General features: G+C 42.5%; 1 protein-coding gene across 9 annotated transcripts in view; it reads left to right on the forward strand.

Annotated features, from left to right (window-relative positions):
- Positions 1–18889, forward strand: part of dgkh (diacylglycerol kinase, eta) — a 640503-nt gene that overhangs the window by 360862 nt on the left and 260752 nt on the right. For all 9 annotated transcript variants that reach the window (XR_010975789.1, XR_010975788.1, XR_010975790.1 and 6 more), the window contains 2 exons: positions 782–914; positions 11287–11393. Coding sequence is in view for 6 of the 9 variants with exons in the window: in XM_068040243.1 (XP_067896344.1) it covers positions 782–914; positions 11287–11393 (240 nt within the window). In the remaining 3 variants the exon portion in view is untranslated. The remainder of the gene's footprint in view (positions 1–781; positions 915–11286; positions 11394–18889) is intronic.

The raw sequence follows: 18889 nt of genomic DNA on the forward strand, positions 1-18889 counted from the left end.
GAGGATTCTCCTATGAGGAGAGATTGAGTGGAATGAGTTTATATTCTCTGGAGTTTAGAAGAAAGAGAGGTGATCTCATTGAAACATAGGGCTTGACGGGGTAGATGCTGAGAGGCTGTTCCCCTGGTGGAGAGTTTAGAACCAGTGATCATAGTCTCAGGATAACGGGTCATCCATTCTGGATTGATGAGTCCAAATTTCTTCACTTAGATTGTTGTGAAACTTTCAAATTCTCTATCGCAGGGAGCTGTGACTGCTCAGTCATGGAGTATATTTAAGGCTAAGATTGATAGATTTTTGGGCATGAAGGGAATCAAAGGAAATGGGGATAGCCAGGAAAGTGGAGTTGATATAGACATTCAGCCATGATCTAATTGAATAGTGGAACAGGCTCAAGGGGCTATATGGCCTACTCCTGCTCCTATGTCTTAATTTCTTCTATGTCATCTGGAATTTCCTATACATGTTCTTGTCAGTCAAAACTCTGCAGCAGAGCGTGACATTGTAATTTTTACCCTGTGAGGTGAAGTTTTTATCTTTCTGCCAGGAAGAGCTAGTAATATGGTGTTGGTCCATTCTGAACTAGTGGGCCTCTATTGACAGTTAGTACACATAGATGGAATGGTAAAGTGTCATTGTATTAGAAAAACAAATGAACTAAAATAGCTAAATTGTATAAGTAACTTTTCACAAACGTTTTAAAAAATATGGGGAAAGTTTTGGCATTTGTATGCTTTGTGGATTTTGCACTGGTAAACAGACCTGCTTCCTCCTTTGCCAGACCGCACAGTTTAATGTGGAGCATTTCTCAGGGATGCATAACTGGTACGCCTGCTCCCACGCCCGACCTACATTCTGTAACGTCTGCCGAGAAAGTCTGTCCGGTGTCACCTCTCATGGACTCTCCTGTGAAGGTAAAGAGCTCACACTCTACAAGACTTCAGTAGAACATACTAGAGTAGCTTGTTACTGATTATTCATTGCATTAGCCCAGGGGTGTCTAATCTGTGTCTCCTGTGCCTGATCAATTCAGGCCAGAGTCAGGCCAACTCAATCTCATTTACATTTATCTGGTTAACTGCTTTGTCCTCTTTGAATGTACAGGCCAGGGCTGTTCTTGGGCTGTTGCTTCATTGTTGGATAAAGCCTAAATCAGAACATCAAGTTACAATTACAGCACAGTAGCAGGCAATTCGGTCCTTCAGCTGTATGCTAGTGTCGGTGCACCACACAAGACTCCTCACACTCTGTTTCAACTCACCCTATCAACATATGCTTCTATTCCCTTCTCCCTCGTGCTTAACCAACTTCCCTTAAATTCATCTGTGCTATTAATCTCAACCATTCTATTCTGAAGGGTGGCGCAGTGGTTAGCACCGCAGCCTCACAGCTCCAGCGACCCGGGTTCGATTCTGGGTACTGCCTGTGTGGAGTTTGCAAGTTCTCCCTGTCACTCCCAGGGTTTCCGCCGGTGCTCCGGTTTCCTCCCACAGCCAAAGACTCGCAGGTTTATAGGTAGATTGGCCGTTGTAAATTGCCCCTAGTATAGGTAGGTGGTAGGGGAATTGTGGGAAGGTGGGGATGTGGTAGGAATATGGGATTAATGTAGGATTAGTATAAATGGGTGGTTGATGGTCGGCACAGACTCGGTGGGCCGAAGGGCCTGTTTCAGTGCTGATTCTCTAAATTAAAAAAAAAGTGGGTGCAGGAGCAGAGAGACCTGGGTGTATGTATATGTGCATGGGTCATTGAAGGTGGTGGGACAGGTTGAGAGAGCATTTAATATTAGCATACAGTATCCTGGGCTTTATTAATAGGGGCATGGTGTACAGGAGCAGGGAAGTTGTGTTGAACTTGTATAGGACACTGGTTTGGCCTCAGCTGGAGTATTGCGTCCACGCTTTGGGAAAGACGTGACAGCATTGGAGAGAGTACAGAAAAGATTCATGAGAATGGTTCCAGGGATGAGGAATTTCAGCTATGAAGATAGTTTGGAGAAGTTAGGACTATTTTTTCCTTGGAGAAGTGAAGGCTGAGAGGTGATTTGATAGAGGTATTCAAAATCATGAGGGGTCTGGACAGAGTAGATAGAGAGAAACCGTTCCCACTCGTGAAAGGATCGAGAACAAGAGGACACAGATTTAAAGTATTTGGTAAGAGAAGCAAAAGTGACATGAGGAAAAACTTTTTCATGCAGCGAGTGATTAAGGTCTGGAATATGCTGCCTGAGAATGTGGTGGAGGCAGGTTCAATTGAAGCATTCAAAAGGGAATTAGATAGTTATATGAAAAGGAAGAATGTGCAGGGTTATGGGGAGAAGGCAAGGGAATGGAACTGAGGGAAATTGCTCTTTCGTCAAGCTGGTGTGGACACGATGGGCCGAATGGCCTCCTCCTGCACTGTAAAATTCTGTGGTTCTGTAGTGACTTCTGCATTCTCACCACTCTCTGGGTAAAGAAGGTTCTCCTAAGTTCCTTATTGAATTTTTTACAGAATCACAGAATTGTGTTCACACTGGCTCAACTATCTCATATTTATGGTCCTTGGTTTTGGATTCCCCACAAATGAAAACGTGTTTTTAGCATTGACCCTATTGCAATCGTTCAAGGCTTTAAAGACAGACCTCTGTCAGCCTTTTCTAGAGGAAAGAGCCCCAGGCTATTTCATCTTTCCCGATAATTACAATCTCTCAGTTTTGGTATCATCCTTGAAAATGTATTTTGCATCTTCTCCATTTGCCTCTATACCCTTTTTGTAATATGGAGACCACATTATGTTAATATTAGTAACCTGAGATATATGGGAATTCATAGCAACACAGGTTTAAACTATATATATATATATATATATATATATATATATATATATATATATATAAAATCAAAAGGTTTGGACACACCTTGATGCTACGTGAGAATGTCTTTTAGGGAAGTTAGTGTCATTCCTTGACATGTATGAAAGGATCTATAATACTCAGGCACTGTCAGCAGAATTGAGTTGTAATGGTTTTAGTCAGGGTTATAACAACTGTTTGTTGTAAGGTAGCATGTGTGATTCCTAGCATCTTACAGCTATTAATTAATTTTAAATGTGCATCAGTCACCTGCAGTGACGGGTGTGAATTGTCATCTGCACTGTTCCTTATAAGATTCTATTTTTCACTTGTGAATTATTTCACTGGACAAAGAATATAGAATTCATTTCTCCAGAGTAACACTGGTTCTTTAGTGTGTCCATGTCAGTTTGGGCTCATTTTGTAGGTCTCTTGCCTCTGAGTCAGAAGGCTGTAAAGTCAGACACCATTCTTTAGGATGTTATGAGGATGGGATAAGGCGCAATATAAAATGCAACTTCTTTCTCTCAAGCATTTAGTTTTTCTGAATTTCCAAGCCCAGAACAGGCAGATTTCTCTGATCAACTGTTAACTGTAAAGCCAAACAGAAGCAATTTGTTCTCATAGGCGTAGGGTGACCAAAATTCAATGCTGTGTTAGTAAATGTCAGTTACAGTACAGTACAGATGCAGTAGTGCACTGTTTGACTGCCTTCTTTCACATGAGATGTGTGAAAGAAAGAAAGTCTTGCATTTATATAGCGCCTTTCACAACCTCAGGATGTTCCAAAGCGCTTTACAGCCAACAATTTAGCTTTTAAAGTGTAGTCACTTTGCTAATGTAGGAAACTCAGCAGTCAATTTGCACGCAGTAAGTTCCTACAAACGGCAATATGATAATGACCAGAGAATTTACTTTAGTGATTATGGCTGAGGGATAAATGTTGGCCGGAACACCCCTTCTAGTTTTTGAAATGGTGCCATGGAACCTTTGATATCTATCTGAGAGGGCAGACAGTTTTAAGATCTCATAAGAAAGACAACCCCTCAGACAGTACAGCACTGCACTGGAGTGATAGACTAGATTTTGTGCTCAAGTCCCTGGAGTGAGACTTGAACCCACAACCTTCTAACTCGGAGACAAGAACGCAACCCACTGAGTTACAACTGACGCTGTCTGTCTGCTCAGGTGGATATAAAAGTACTATTCGAAGAGTAAGGGAATTCTCCCATTGTCCTGGTTAGCAAATATCCCTCAACCAAAATCACATTATCTTGTCTGAGATCTGTTGTGTCCACATTCGTTGCCAGGTTTCCTTACATTATATTGGTGACGACACCTCAAAAGTACTTAATTGGCTGTAAAGTCCTTCGGGACATCCTGAGGATATGAAAGGCACTTATAAATACGAGTTATTTTGATTCTTTAAAGCCGTGCTCACAAATTTGCAAGAGTTTTAAAACTAGTGTAAGTCTGGGTGCCAAGCACACAAGTGTGTCCTGCTGTGCTTGGGACATTTCCAATCTATCCCACGAAAGGCTCGGTATTTGGCTAGCTTCTAATGTAACATACACTGTGTGTGGGCAGCTGTTTGTTCAGGCTGGTCCATCAGAATTAATTCCATGGCACCAGGATGGAAAGGCTTTTTTTTTACTTCAATCAAATTAAAGAATTCAATTTGCTTTCAAAACCAGAGTCTAAATCCTAACCGACCAAATCACCTATGACATTATTATTGGAGGACCTGTGTTACACAATCAGTCACCTCTCAATGTACAGTGCTATGACAGGGAGTTGACCATTTTATTTAATAATGTGCAAGGAGGATTGGATGGAGATAATTAAATGTCAAAATGTCTAACATGTATGGTGTTGGCTGACAGATATGACAAAATTTACAAAAAGTAAGATGAGAATTCATAGTATTAACTGAGATCAATTTTTTTAATCTTAAGAATACAGATGATGTGCAAATGGGGAGTTTCTGATGATCTGATACAGCTATATTCATCACTTTGAATACACTTGGACAGACCCCGCTATATCTTTTTAGCAACCGATGCGTCCAATTTTCTTGTCACATACATTAAACTTGTGACACCACTAAGACACTTGCAATTTAGACTGCTACATTTTATGTTTAAACATTTTAACCCAGTGCATGTTTTAACTCTGGAAATCAAAATCCTCGTTCCTCTCATATGACATCCCAGTGACAGGGTAAAATGGTGAGAAACCTTCTGATCAGTGCCTAGTTTACAACCAGGTCAAAATACCCACAAAAATTGGAATTTTTGCTTTAAAAATTGCAACAAAACTGCAAACCATTTGTGACTTTTTTACAATCATGATATCTAAACAGTCACCCATGCACCATTTATAGTCTCACATGGCTGTCATGGCACATTTTATTTTCAAATAAGCAGGTAGTTGCGATGTGAAACTAAAAGTCTGAAATGTAATTCTTTTTAGGACTATCGGAACATAGGAGCAGAAGTAGGCCTTTCAGCTCTTGGGCCTGTTCCACCATTCAATTAGATCATGGCTGATCTGTATCTTAATTCCAATTACCACCACCAACACCCCCCCCACCCCACCCCCCGACAAAGAAAGACTTGCATTTATATAAAGCGTTTCATGATCAATAAACATCTCAAAGCGCTTTGCAACCAATGAAGTACTTTTGATGTATCATCACTGCTGTAATGGAGGAAACCTTGGTTCCACCAAGGTTATGCCACCCTGTTCTGGATTCTCCCACCAGAGGAAATAGTTTCTCTCTATCGACTATACCTAAGCTTTTAACCATCTTGAGCATCTCAATTAGATGCCTCATAATCTTCTATACCCAAGGGAATTCAAGTCTATTCTATGCAGCATGCCCTCATAATTTAACCCCTTTAGTCTCTGTCAGACGACTGAGGATTTCTGGATGATCTTGGATCTGATTTGACTTTGGCTATTTTTGCAGAATAATTGCTTTCTGGAAGTGAGCATCAGTCCTGGAAATAATACTCCATGCAAAACTTCTGATACAGAGTAGGAATACGAAAGGCATTCAGTACATTTGAATACCAGCAATATCACACACCAGGAAGGATCCATTGTTGGTTCTTGGAGAAATGTTGGTTATTGGCAGGCAACAAGAAAAAAAAATTAGAATTAAAAAAACTCCCTGCAGATGTGAAAGGAAACAAATTCCAGCATTTATTGCCCATTCCTATTCGTCCTGAGAAGACTTATTGAACCACTGCAACAACAACAACCTGCATTTATATTGGGTATCTAACATAGTAAATCGTCCCAAGGCGCTTCATAGGAGCATTATCAAACAAAACCTGACTCTGAGCCACATAAAGAGATATCAGGACTGGTGCTTGGTCAAAGAGGTAGGTTTTAAGGAATCTCTTAAAGGATGAGAGAGAGATTGAGAGGTTTAGGGAGGGAATGCCAGAGATTAGGGCCCCTGGCAGCTGAAGGCACAGCTGCCAAGGGTGAAGTGATGAAAATTGGTGCAGCAATTTGATGTAATTGTGGCTTGTATGGGCACTTCAGAGGGCAGTTAAAAATTAAAATGTTGTGAGACTGGAGTCATATATGGTCCTTCTCAAAAGGACAAATGCTGGAAATACAGCAGGTCAGTCAGCATTTATACAAAGAAAAGACACCTAACTAATGGTGTTCGAGCTGGACATGGGTGGAGTGTTACCCTTTTCTACAGATGAATGTTACTGGCTCGTGTTCCAGTGCCCTGATGGCCACGTGTGGACAATCAATCACTCCTTGCACAGGAGGGAAGCCAGACAACTGCTGCAAAACCGGGAGCTCTGTCTTGTTGATTGCTGAGGTCAGTGGGAAAGGTGATGTATTACCCTGTCCTTCAAAGATGCATTCAATCACCTATAATGTAGCTGTGAACTGCTGACTGTGATATGCAGCTAATATCCTCGTAGCAGTTGGAAAGGATCCAGTGGCAAGAAAATTCTGGGCTGTGGTGACTGTGAGGACTATTGGCATGGCATAATAGCCCTCTGGTCCAACAGGTCCTGTTCCGCCTCCACCTGCACTTCTCCTCAAAGAGATCCAAGAAGTTGACTCTTGGACTGCAGACCCTGTGTGCTGGCTGTGGCCTCCTACAAACAGTTGCCATCTGAGAGGCTGAAGTGCAGGCGGGTGGTGATTTCTGAAGCTTCTGCTCATCCTCCAAGCCTTGCTCCATTCAGAAAGAATGGCTCCTATAAATAAGCTGACAGTTGGGTTGTGAGGGCAACAAAAGTGTAGAAGTAGCAAACTGGAAACTCTCCTAGAAAACCAAACAGTATAAGATCCCGTGAGCTGCAATTGAGAGCCCCTTTTAGGCAGCGTTAGGTGCTCCTCAATACCAAAACAGCTGCAGTTTGACATGGGTCCTGGGTTGAGTGCGCTCCCCATTATTTTACTTACTTTCATTGTAACTCCTGGCAAACAGCCCACTTTCTGCTGGTGTACACCCCCAGTGGTTGAGCTCTGCTTTCATATCTTGCTGTATTATATCTTCAATGTTTCTTTCAAATCCATAGTTTCATACTCCATCACTAACATCACACCAGTTACTTTTTAGGCCAGAGAGGCAGTTTGACACTGAAAGAAACCGTAAATGCTGGAAATACACAGCAGAGTTGGTCAGTATGTATAAAGAGTAAAGACAGGTTCACTTACAAAGTCCGTACCTCTTGTCAGAACTACACTGCTGCGTTGCCAAGTGCTCCATCTGGTGGGTAGATTGACATCTAGTAAAGAATCATAGAATGCTTACAGCGCAGAAGGAGGCCATTTGGCCCATCATGTCTGTGTTGGCTCACTGCAAAAGCAACTCAGCTAGTCCCAAAGTATTGAGGTAAGTTACTTTCAGATATGAATGAATGTATGAAGGCAATGGACATGGAGCAGAAACGGAGAGGTCTTGGGGTTCAAGTACACAAATCTTTGAAGATGGTAGGATGTGTTGATTAAAGCTGTGAGAAGAGCATTTTGGTGCGGGCTTTATAAGTAGAGGCATAGAGTACAAGGGCTAGAAAGTTATGATAAATCTTTATAAATCACTAGTTAGGCCTCAGCTGGAGGATTGTGCCCAATTCTGGGCACTGTACTTTAGGAAGGGTATCAAGGCTTTGGAGAGGGTACACAGGTGATTTACCAGACTGGTACCAAGAATAAGTGATTTCAATCATGTGGAGAAACTAGAGAAGCTTTCGAGCAGAGGTTAAGGAAACATATAATAGAGGTGTTCAGTACATGAAGGGTTTTGATAGACTGTTGGCATCCTTCCATCTATGAAAGATGATGGACACGCAGCAAACAATCCATTTAAGTGGGGTGTCTTCTCTTAATGCACCTTTGTTGATGGCTGTGAAACCCAATCCTTGAGAGGCAGTTTCTGTCACAAGTGCTGTACATGAAGCTGCCAAGTGACACTGTGAGTTGTTTTTGGCATTGGCGCCTGTTGCCAAGCTGCTGTAGCCACTGGCTGTCGTGATAGTCAGTCCACAGGATGTGTCACCATTTTCCTCTTTCAACAGCTAGTGACACCCAGGTCCAATAGTTGACATTTAGAGCCTTCATGTCCTCTTGCAAGCATCCTTGAAGCAGAGCTTTGGGCGCCCCACTGGTCGTCTGGCCCCAGCTACCTCATCATAAAGAAAGTCCTTGGGTATGTGACTGTCTTCTATCCTGAAGACGTGTCCGATTCACCGAAGCCGCCTCTGTTTGATTAGTGCCAACACACTTGGGAGCTCTGCCTTTGAGTGGACTGCCACATTTGTGACTTTGTCCTGCCAGGATATACCCATGATGCGCTGCAAACAGTGAAGATGGAAATTATTGAGCTGCTTTTCCTGGTAGCTGTAAGTTGCCCATGTTCCTCAGCCGTACAGAAAGGTGCTGAGAACACAGGCTTTATAAACCATCAGCTTGGTCCTAAGGGTCAGCTTGATGTTATCCCATATGCATTTTGCGAGTCGGCCAATGGTGGTAGCTGCTTTCCCTATGGGTGTATCGAGCTCTACATCGAGTGACAGATCATCTGTCACCGTGAACGCAAGGTAGCAGTATTTGCTAACCACTTCCATTGGGGTGTTGTTTAGTGTGTTCAGGGGCGGAGATGCAACGCCTTGTCCCATGACCACAGTTTTCTTGATGCTTATAGTCAAGGAGAACAAGTTGCAGGCATGAGAGAGACATTCTGTGGGTCTTTGTAGCTGAGTTTCCGTGTGAGCTACTAGCGCACACTAGTCGCTCACACGGTTTTGGTAGAGTAGATAGGGAGAATCTATTTCTTCTGGCATGGGGGTCAGTAACCAGAGAGCACACAGTAAAGGTAATTAGCAAGAAATCCAGGGGATAAGAGAATTTTTTTTAACGTAGTGAATTGTTAAGATCTGTGAAGCACTGCTGGAAAGGGTGATACAGTTGTAACCTTCAAAAGGGAATTGGACGTGTACTTGAAAATGAGAAATTTGCAGGGCTATGGGGAAAGAGCAGGGGAGTGGGACTAATTGCATAACTCCTTTAAAGAGCTGGCACAGACATGATAGCCCAATTGCCATCCTCTGTGCTGTATGATTTTAAGATTCCGTGATAATATCCGAGTGAATCCAGGCTGCACTTTTTCAATTGCTTATTATATCCGTCCTACACAGACATACAACATTGGATGCAATACTTCCAACGCGGGCTAGCTAATTAATCAATATAGCATTGATTTTAGTGGGAGTCCTTTCCATCTGTATGAGTGGGAGAGGAGGAAAGAAATGAAGTGGCTGCTACTCCGTGGTATTGCCTGAGCTTTGTAAATTTGTATGCATTTTCTCAGCTCTGCTTGCATTTAAATACAACTGTTGAAATGTCTGTACAGGTGGAGATTATCATGGAGTTGTGCCAACTCCATATTGGACTTATCTGCTCTAATCTGTACCCTTGGATTTTTTTTTACATTCATTCTCGGGATTAGGTGTTGCTGGCAAGGTTGGCATTTATTGCCCATTCTTATTTGCCCTTCAGAAGTTGATAGTGAGCTGCCTTCTTGAACCATTGTAGTCCATGTGATGAAGGTGTTGCTCCAAAAGTGTTGTTAGGTGAGGAGTTGGAAGATTTTGATCCACTTCAAAAAAAGGAATGGTTGATTATATTTCAAGTCAGGATGATGTGTGACTTGGAAGGGAGCTTGGAAATGGTAGCGTTCCCATGCACTTAATGCCCTCATCCTTCTAGGTGGTAGAGGTTGCAGGTTTGGGAGGTGTTGGGATTATTTTTGGAGATAGAATACACTGTAGCCATGGTGCACTAGTGGTTGAGGGAGTGAATCTTTAAGGCTGTGCATGAGCTGCCAATCAAATGGATTGCTTTGTCCTGTTGGGGTTTGTGCTTCGAGTGTTGTTGGAGCTGCAGCTATCTTCTCTAAGTGTTTAGTTCCCTCTTGTGTGTTGCGACTGGGTCATCTGTCATAGCCACTGTGTTAATACATTCCATACTCAAATAACCCTTTGTATGCAAAACGATTCCCCTTATTTCTTCCATGTGTTTCTAGTACTAGTTCAAAATCTATTGTTCATCAATAAATGGGAATAATTTCTCATTATTCACTCCAATAATTGGATCAGTTTGTATGTTTAATCTACGGACATACGTTTTCTGTGCTTGATAAGCTTTTTTCAGAATTTGCTAACTGGTATTAATATTATTTGAATTAGTCTTAAAGCCTGGTCTTTCATTTAGTCTTTGGAGGTTTATACAATCCTTCTAAAGATCCCAGTATGTCTTTGGGATTCCCGTATCCTAACTTGCACCAATTTTTGATCACACGTCACCTCATGCTTGCTGATCTACATTGGCTCCCAGTCTGACAACACCTCAATTCTAAAATTCTTCCATGGTCTTACTCCTCCCTATCTCATTCCTCCAATTATGGCTCTTGGTGGATCCCCAATTTTAATCTTCCCACCATTAGTGGTCATACCTTCAGCTGCCCAGGCCCTAAAATTCCATCCCGAAAAACTCTCTACCTCTCTCTCCTCTTTTAAGATGCTCTTTAAAGTCTACCAGTTTGATCAAGCTTTTGATCATCTGTCCACATACCTCCTTATGTGGCTCGGTGTCAAATTTTGTATGATGCTCCTGGGAAGCACATTGGCATGCTTTACATTAAATGCACTATGCAAATGCATGCTGTTGTTGTACGAGGATAAAAGCAGGAATGTTTCTGCTTGTTAAATTTTAATTATTTTTGCTGCTGGAAATAATTTACTCCAGTCCTGTATGGAAAGTTTGCACCATCTCATTTTATAATCAAGTTATATATTTTTTGGTTTGCTCAATAATAACCCTATTATGGTTTATACTTTTTCCTGATTGAGTTGGTGAAATGCTCTACAATGACGTATTGAGCACTCAGATGTGTGCCTTTGTCTCTTTTGCAGTTTGTAAGTTCAAAGCTCACAAGAGGTGCGCTGTGAGGGCAATCAATAACTGCAAATGGACAACCCTTGCATCAATAGGGAAAGATATCATCGAGGATGAAGATGGGGTAGGTATGAATAGTTTAAGAATAACCATCTCCATGATTAACCCTTCTGCTTTCACTGTCATGTGTGCAAAGATACTTTTGGTTCATAGATAAGAAGTTAAGGGGCAGCGGGTAAATTTGGTGCTCGCTGTGGGCAGCATTCTCAAAGAAAAGAGAAATCTTGATAAATACCTATTCAACCAACACCTAAAAGAGATTATCCGGCCATCATCACTTTACTGTTCGTGGGAGCTTGCTGTGCACAATTTGGCTGCCACGTTTCCTACGTTACCACAGTGACTACGCTTCAAAAGTACTTCAATGGCTGTAATGCACTTTGAGACACCCTGAGAGTGAAAGGTGCAATGGACGTGCAAGCTTTTTTCTTTACAAACTGTAGCATCAATTCTCCAGTCCACATTGCCTTTGACTGCTTCTTTCTACCAGAAGTACTGAATTTAATCTTCGTCTTCCCACCCAATGGCCCAAGAATTCCTAATAAAAGGTCGACAATTCTAACTAAAGTAGGCATATTTAATAACAAGAAGCTCCTTTCACTTTCAACAATGGGCTATTTGTAGTGTGCCTGTGGAGTGCTCTTCCAACTTTAGTGTTTGTGACTAAAAGTGCATATGGCAAATGAAGACAAATGCAACATGCTCATTCAGTACCTCATTTATGCCCTCTGCTGCCACAAGAAGATTTCCTTTATTGTCCCTTGACAGCCCCACCATTCCTTTAACTATCCTTTTATGTTTTGTATGTTTATGAAATATTTTTGGGTCCCCTTTTATGTTGCCCACTAATCTTTTTCTCATGCTCTCTCAAGCCCTTTTTATATCCTTTTTTCAGTTTCTCCCTTGTAGAAATAAGTGGAGAGATTTAATTTTTGTTACTTTGGAAAGAACTATCTGGAAGATAGGGCTCCGCATTCTATCAGCAAATAGCCTGCTGGGTGTTGTAAGGATATTTCTCTTGTTTCAGGTGACTGGGCTACAGTGACTATTTCTTTGGAAAAGCAAAGGAAAAATTCAAACGTGCAGTTTGCACCACACTGATCTGCTGAATCCAAATGGCTATTTTGTAACTACTACGTAGGATAAAACAATGAAACACCACATTCTGGAAACTCGCATTTTGTCACCTTACAGACAAAACTTCAAACATATTTATATGTACAAGATGTAGTGGGGGTGAAATTGGGTCTTGTTGCCCGTTTTCAAGGTAGAAACTGGGTACAGAGATCCAATTTCCGAGATCAGCCTCCCATTCTGAAGTGTGTTTGAAACACACCTGATGCCATATTGATTGTGGTGCTGGAGAAGGGGCCACCTGAAGAGACATTAGGTTAATTGTGCATGCTAATAAGGGCCTAACCCCTGTTTTAGGACCCATTCTGGAAATTTCCAGTAGTTGAGTGGCCACAGATGAAAGATTATATGTTACTGATTTAGAATATAGGGCAAGAAAAACTTCTTTACAGGGAGTTGAGAGGTTGTGGAATTCATTTCCAGGGTTAATGGTTGAGACAGAAGCTATGTCAACTTTTAAGATTAGATTGGATAGTTGAATGAAGGGATATGGGAACAGGGTAGGTAAATGTGATTAGAACTGTTTGCCTGCATAAAGAGTGAACTCTGACATGATGTGCTGGATGGGCCGAACAGGCTGCTTCCATGTTGTAATTTCTATATGCACCGTCTCCCTCTCCCTCTCCGTCCCTTTCTTCTTCCCCTCACTGAGCCTTCCACCTTTTTGCTTTGTATACCCACCTTCCCCCTCCCTTACCCCAGAAGTCAGAAGATCCATAACTCCGCCTTAGAACAGCCCAGCACTGTCACAATTGTGTGCACCGATTTAAATACCTCTGAAGAAGTTGCAGGGACCACAGAGTGATAAAGTATCAGGGACTGGAGCTGGAAGATTTGTATTTCTTCAAATGTTCCCTTACAATGGTGTTACACAGTTCAAGCACATAGAGCACTTCCCCACAAATTTCTCCATTTAAAGGAAATGACATGGGGCGTCATTCTGCAAGGCTGTGCTGCTGGCAGAATGTACAAGAGACAAAAGCAGAAATGCAGTTTGTTAATAGCTAGAATAAAAGTTCTCAATTGGGGAAAAGCTAATTTTACTCAGCTGAGATGTGATTTAGCTAAAGTGGATTGATGAGTGGGAAACAGTCAAGGAAAAGATAGTGAGGGTTCCGAGCAAGTATGTTTTCTTAAAGAAAAGAGGTGGGGCTAACAAATCCAGAGCCCCCGGATGTCAAGGGGATTAAGGAGAGGATAAAGGAAAAAAGGGAAGTTTATGATAGATAGCGAGGGCTCAATACTGCAGAAAACTTAAGTGTATAAAAAGCGTACGGGTGAAATTAAAAGGAAATTATTAAAGCAAAAAGAGTGCATGAAAAAATAGTTGCAAGTAAAATCAAGGAAAATCCTAAGATTTTTTATAAATACATAAAGTACAAGAAGATAACTAAAGAAAGAGTAGGGCCTATAGGGTACCGTAAGGGTAACCTGTGTGCGGAGGCAGAGAATGTTGGTATTGTTAATGAATACTTTATGTCTTTATCACTAAAGAGCGGAACGATACAGACATTGCAATCAGGGAGGAAGAGTGTGAAATATTGAATGAAATTAACATAGTGAGAGAGGAAGTATTAAGGGATTTAACATCTTTGAAAGCGGATAAATCCCCAGGCCGGGCGAAATGTATCCTAGGCTGTTAAGGGAAGCAAGAGAAGAAATAACAAAGGCTCTGACCATCATTTTCCAATCCTTTCTGGCTACAGGTGTGGTGCCAGAGGACTGGAAGATGGCTTACATGAACCATTGCTTAAAAAGGGAGAAAAGAATAGACGGAGTAATTACAGGCCAGTCAGCCTAACCTCTGTGGTAGGAAAATTATTAGAAAAGATTGTGAGGGACAGGATAAATCTTCATTTCGAAGATGGATTAATCAAAGACAGTCAGCACGGATTTATTAAGGGAAGGTGATGTCAGACTGCCCTTGTCTGTTAAAACTGCTCACAATTTCAATATCATCCTGGATTGCAAGGTTAGCCCCCGGCTTCTTTTCTCAACTGAAAACCGTCTTCTTAAACCCCGTTCCCCTGTCCCCTCCACCCTCACCTCCAACAATAAGTTCAAAGAGCTCATGGACTTGGTTAACAGACAGGAAGCAACAAGTGGGCATCAACGGGGTATTTTCAAGCTGGCAGGCAGTGAATAGTGGAGTGCCACGAGGATCAGTGCTGGGGCCTCAGCTGTTCACAATCTGTAATAATGACTTGGATGAAGACACAGAGAGTAATGTATCTAAGTTTGCTGATGATACAAATGTAGGTGGAAAGGTAAGCTGTGGGAAGGACACAGAGAGGCTGCAAAGAGATATTGACAGGTTAAATGAGTGGGCAACAAGATGGCAGATGAAGTATAATGTAGACAAGTGTCAAGTTATTCACTTTGATTGTAAGAATAGTAAAGCAGAATATGTTTTAAAAGGTGTGAAATTTGTAAGTGTTCATGTTTAAAGAGACTTGGGTGTGCTTGTATAAGGAACGCAAAAAGACAGCATGCAGGTACAGCAAGCAATTAGGAAGGCAAATGGCATGTTTTCCTATATTGCAAGGGCATTGGAGTACAGGAATAAGGAAGTCTTCCTTCAATTGTACAGGGTTTTGGTGAGATCATATCTGGAGTACTGTGTGCAGTTTTGGTCTCCACATTTAAGAAAGGATATACTTGCATTGGAGGTGGTACAGCGAAATTCCTTAAATTGATCCCTGGGATGATGGGGTTGTCCTATGATAGGATGTGTAAATTGGGCCTATATTCTCTGGAGTTTTGAAGAATAAGAGGCGATCTCATTGAAACATATGAGATTCTGGAGGGGCTGGATAGGGTAGACACTGAGAGATTGTTTCCACTGGTTGAGGAATCTAAAACATGGGGCACAGTTTCAGTATAAGGGGCCGATCATTTAGGACTGAGATGAGGAGAAATTACTTCACTCAAAGTGTTGTGAATCTTGGTAATTCTCTACCCCAGAAGGTTATGGATGCTCCATTGTTGAATACATATAAGGCAGGGGTAGGCAGATTCTTGGTTCCTCAGGGAATCGAGGGATATGGCAAGTGGGCAGGAAAGTGAAATTGAGGCCTAAGATCAGCCATGATTGTTTTCAATGGCGGAGCAGGCTTGATGGGCCATATGGTCTACTCCTGCTCCTATTTCTTGTGTTCTTGACTTCTTTGTTACTTAGATAGAGACCATCTGATCAGCTACCTCTGCCGCGTCCCTCCCTTCCACCAGCCCGCCTGGCCACAATTCCTCTAACGCTCCCCCCTGCCCTAGCCCTGAACTCGCATCTTTCTTTAGTTTCTCGCCTATCTCCCCTCATGCACTCTCTGAGCTCATCACATCCTGCTCCCTCAACCCTGTTCTCACTGAACTGCTGATCACCCAACTTCCCCTTCTGGACCCATGTTAGCTGATATTATAAACGGTTCTCTTGCTTCAGGTGTTATCCTTCTCTTCTTTAAATCTGCGGTTTTCACAGCTCTCCTCAGAAAACAACCCTTGACCCCACTGGACTTGCAAACTACCATTCCATCTGCAACCTCCTATTCCTCTCCAAAGTCCTTGAATGTGTAGTTGCCTTTCAAATCATTCACATCTTTCCCGAGACTCCATATTTGAATCCATCCAGTCAGGTTTCTGACCCTGCCACAGTGCTGAAACAGCTCTTACTAAACCCTCAAATGACATCCTATGTGACTGTGACAAAGGTAAACTTTCTCTTCTCATCCTTCTCAGCCTGCCTGCAGCCTTTGACACGGTTGACACACCGTCCTCCTCCAACGTCTCTCCACTATCATTCAGCTGGGTGGGACTGTTCTTACCTGGTTCCATTCTTATCTATTTAATTGGAGCAAGAGAATAACTTGCAATGGCTTCTCTTCCCACTGCTGCACTGTTACCTCTGGTGTGCCCCAAGGATCTAGCTGTGCCTCCTCCTATTTCTAATCTACGTGCTGTCACTTGGCGACATCATCTAAAAGCACAGTGTTAGTTGTCACATGTATGTTGACGACACCCAACTGTACCCAGAGCTAGGCACCAACATGTTGCACCATGGACATTTGACAAAATTCTTGGCTCAGCCATGGACAATGGGGGCATTTAATCTGTATATAAAAAGTATAGCCAATCTAATGCCATCAAAACGCATTCCAATTTAAAACACATTTCTCCCTATTTAGTGAAATACCTGGCATTTCTTTTGCTTGCACAAGTAGTCAATGTCTGGCTGCACATTTGATGTAGCGATGTGGAGTATTCCGGACAGATGTCCATCTGGCCAGGGTGATCTTGATCTCTCTCTCTCCCTCACTGTTTCTCTCTCTCTCTGTGTCCCTGCCCCCCCTCTCCATTTACTCACCTCAGCTGGTAGAGATGTGCTTTTGTGCCGTTGCTAAACGAATGTCCGCCACCATCTTTCATACTGGTGTCATGCCTTCTGCCAGTGCTTATAACAACCTCTGCCATCTTTAGTGCTGGCAAAAATGTTTAGAACTGCGTTTGCCATCTTTAATGCTGGCGAGCAGTCCTCCGCTGATGTCTTTAACTAGAAGAAATGCAAACTACAGCGAATGCTGGAGATCTGAAATAAATACTCCAGTAAAAGAAGAAGTCAGTGGCGTATTTCCGAAACCTCAATATCAGAAATCTGCCATTTGGCAGAAATTTTCGTCCCTGAATTAAAATACCACGGACCTCAAAATTTGTACCACAGACACTGGTGTCTGTGTACAGACACGTTGCTGACCCCTGACTCTAACTCACCACCACCTCTCTTGACTTCTCTACTGTTGCTAGACTATTCGACTGCCTTTCCGACAACCAGTACTAGATGAGCAGCAATTTCCTCCCATTAAATATTGGGAAGACTGAAGCCATCATTTTTGGTCCCTGCTTCTAACTACTTTCCCTAGCTACTGACTCCATCCATCTCCTTGGCAACAGTCTGAGGTTAACCAGTCTGTTAGCAATAAAAACAGAAAGTGTTGGAAATATTCAGGTCAGGCAGCATCTGTGGAGAGTGAAGCAGAGTTAACCTTTCGTCAGAACTGCCAATGGTTAGAAAAGAATTAGGTTTTAAGCAAGTGAAGTGGGGGGGTGGAATGGTGGTTGGTGGGGAACAGAACAAAAGGGAAGGTGTGTGATAGGGCAGAGGGCAGGAGAGATTAAATAACAAACTTGTTCTGGGACAAAGGCAAAGGGTGTGTTAATGCTGTGGTGAAAGACAAAGCATTAGTCCAGAGAGAGTGTTAATAGCAGAATAATGAGCAACTCTGTCCACATGAAAAACAGGAACATGGTTAAAAAATTTAAAAAAAAGGTCTGTTAGCAACCTTGGTGTCATATTTGACTCCGTGATGAGCTTCTGAGCTCATTTCTGCACCATCATTAAGACTGCCTATTTCTACCTCCCTAACATCGCCTGCCACAGTGGCGCAGTGGTTAGCACTGCAGCCTCACAGCTCCAGCGACCCGGGTTCGGTTCTGGGTACTGCCTGTGTGGAGTTTGCACGTTCTCCCTGTGTCTGTGTGGGTTTCCGGCGGGAGTTCCGGTTTCCTCCCACAGCCAAAGACTTGCAGTTTGATAGGTAAATTGGCCATTGTAAATTGCCCCTAGTGTAGGTAGGTGGTAGGAGAATGGTGGGGATGTGATAGGGAATATGGGATTAACGAAGGATTAATATAAATGGGTGGTTGTTGGTCGGCACAGACTCGGTGGGCTGAAGGGCCTGTTTCAGTGCTGTATCTCTCTATGACTCTATGACATCTGCTGCTGAAACCCTCATTCATGCTTTAGGTACCTCGAGACCTGACTATTGCACTGCACTCCTGCTGCTCTCCCACATTCTATCCTCCATAAGCTTGCAGTCATCCAAAACTCTGCTGCCCGTGTCTTAACTCGCACCAAGTCCCGTTCACCTATCACTCCTGTGCTCGCTGACCTACATTGTCTTCCAGTCAAGCAACGTCTTGTTTTCAAATCTCTCTGTGGCCTCGTCCCTCCCTATCTCTATAATCTCCTCCAGTCCCACAACTCTCCGAGATATCTGCATGCTTCTAATTCTGGCCTCTTGAGCATCCCCAATTTTCATCGCTCCACTATTGGTGGCTGTGTCTTCAGTTGCCTTTACCCTAAGCTCTGGAAAACCCTCCCTACACTTGTCTGCCTCTCTACCTTGCTTTCCTTCTGTAAGACACTCCTTGAAACCTACCTCTTTGACTAAGCTTTTGGTCATCTGACCTAATATCTCCTTATATGGCTTGGTGTCACATATTTTATTTTATAAAGCTCCTGTGAAGTGTCTTGGGATGATTTATTATGTTAAGGACGCTATATAAATATGAGTTGTTCTCTAATATCATTGAATTTTTTGTGGAGGTAACAAGGAAGGTCGATGAGGGTAGTGCATTTGATGTAATCTATATGGA

This window comes from Heterodontus francisci, chromosome 10 (genome assembly GCF_036365525.1).
Source record: "Heterodontus francisci isolate sHetFra1 chromosome 10, sHetFra1.hap1, whole genome shotgun sequence".
NCBI lineage: Eukaryota > Metazoa > Chordata > Chondrichthyes > Heterodontiformes > Heterodontidae > Heterodontus > Heterodontus francisci.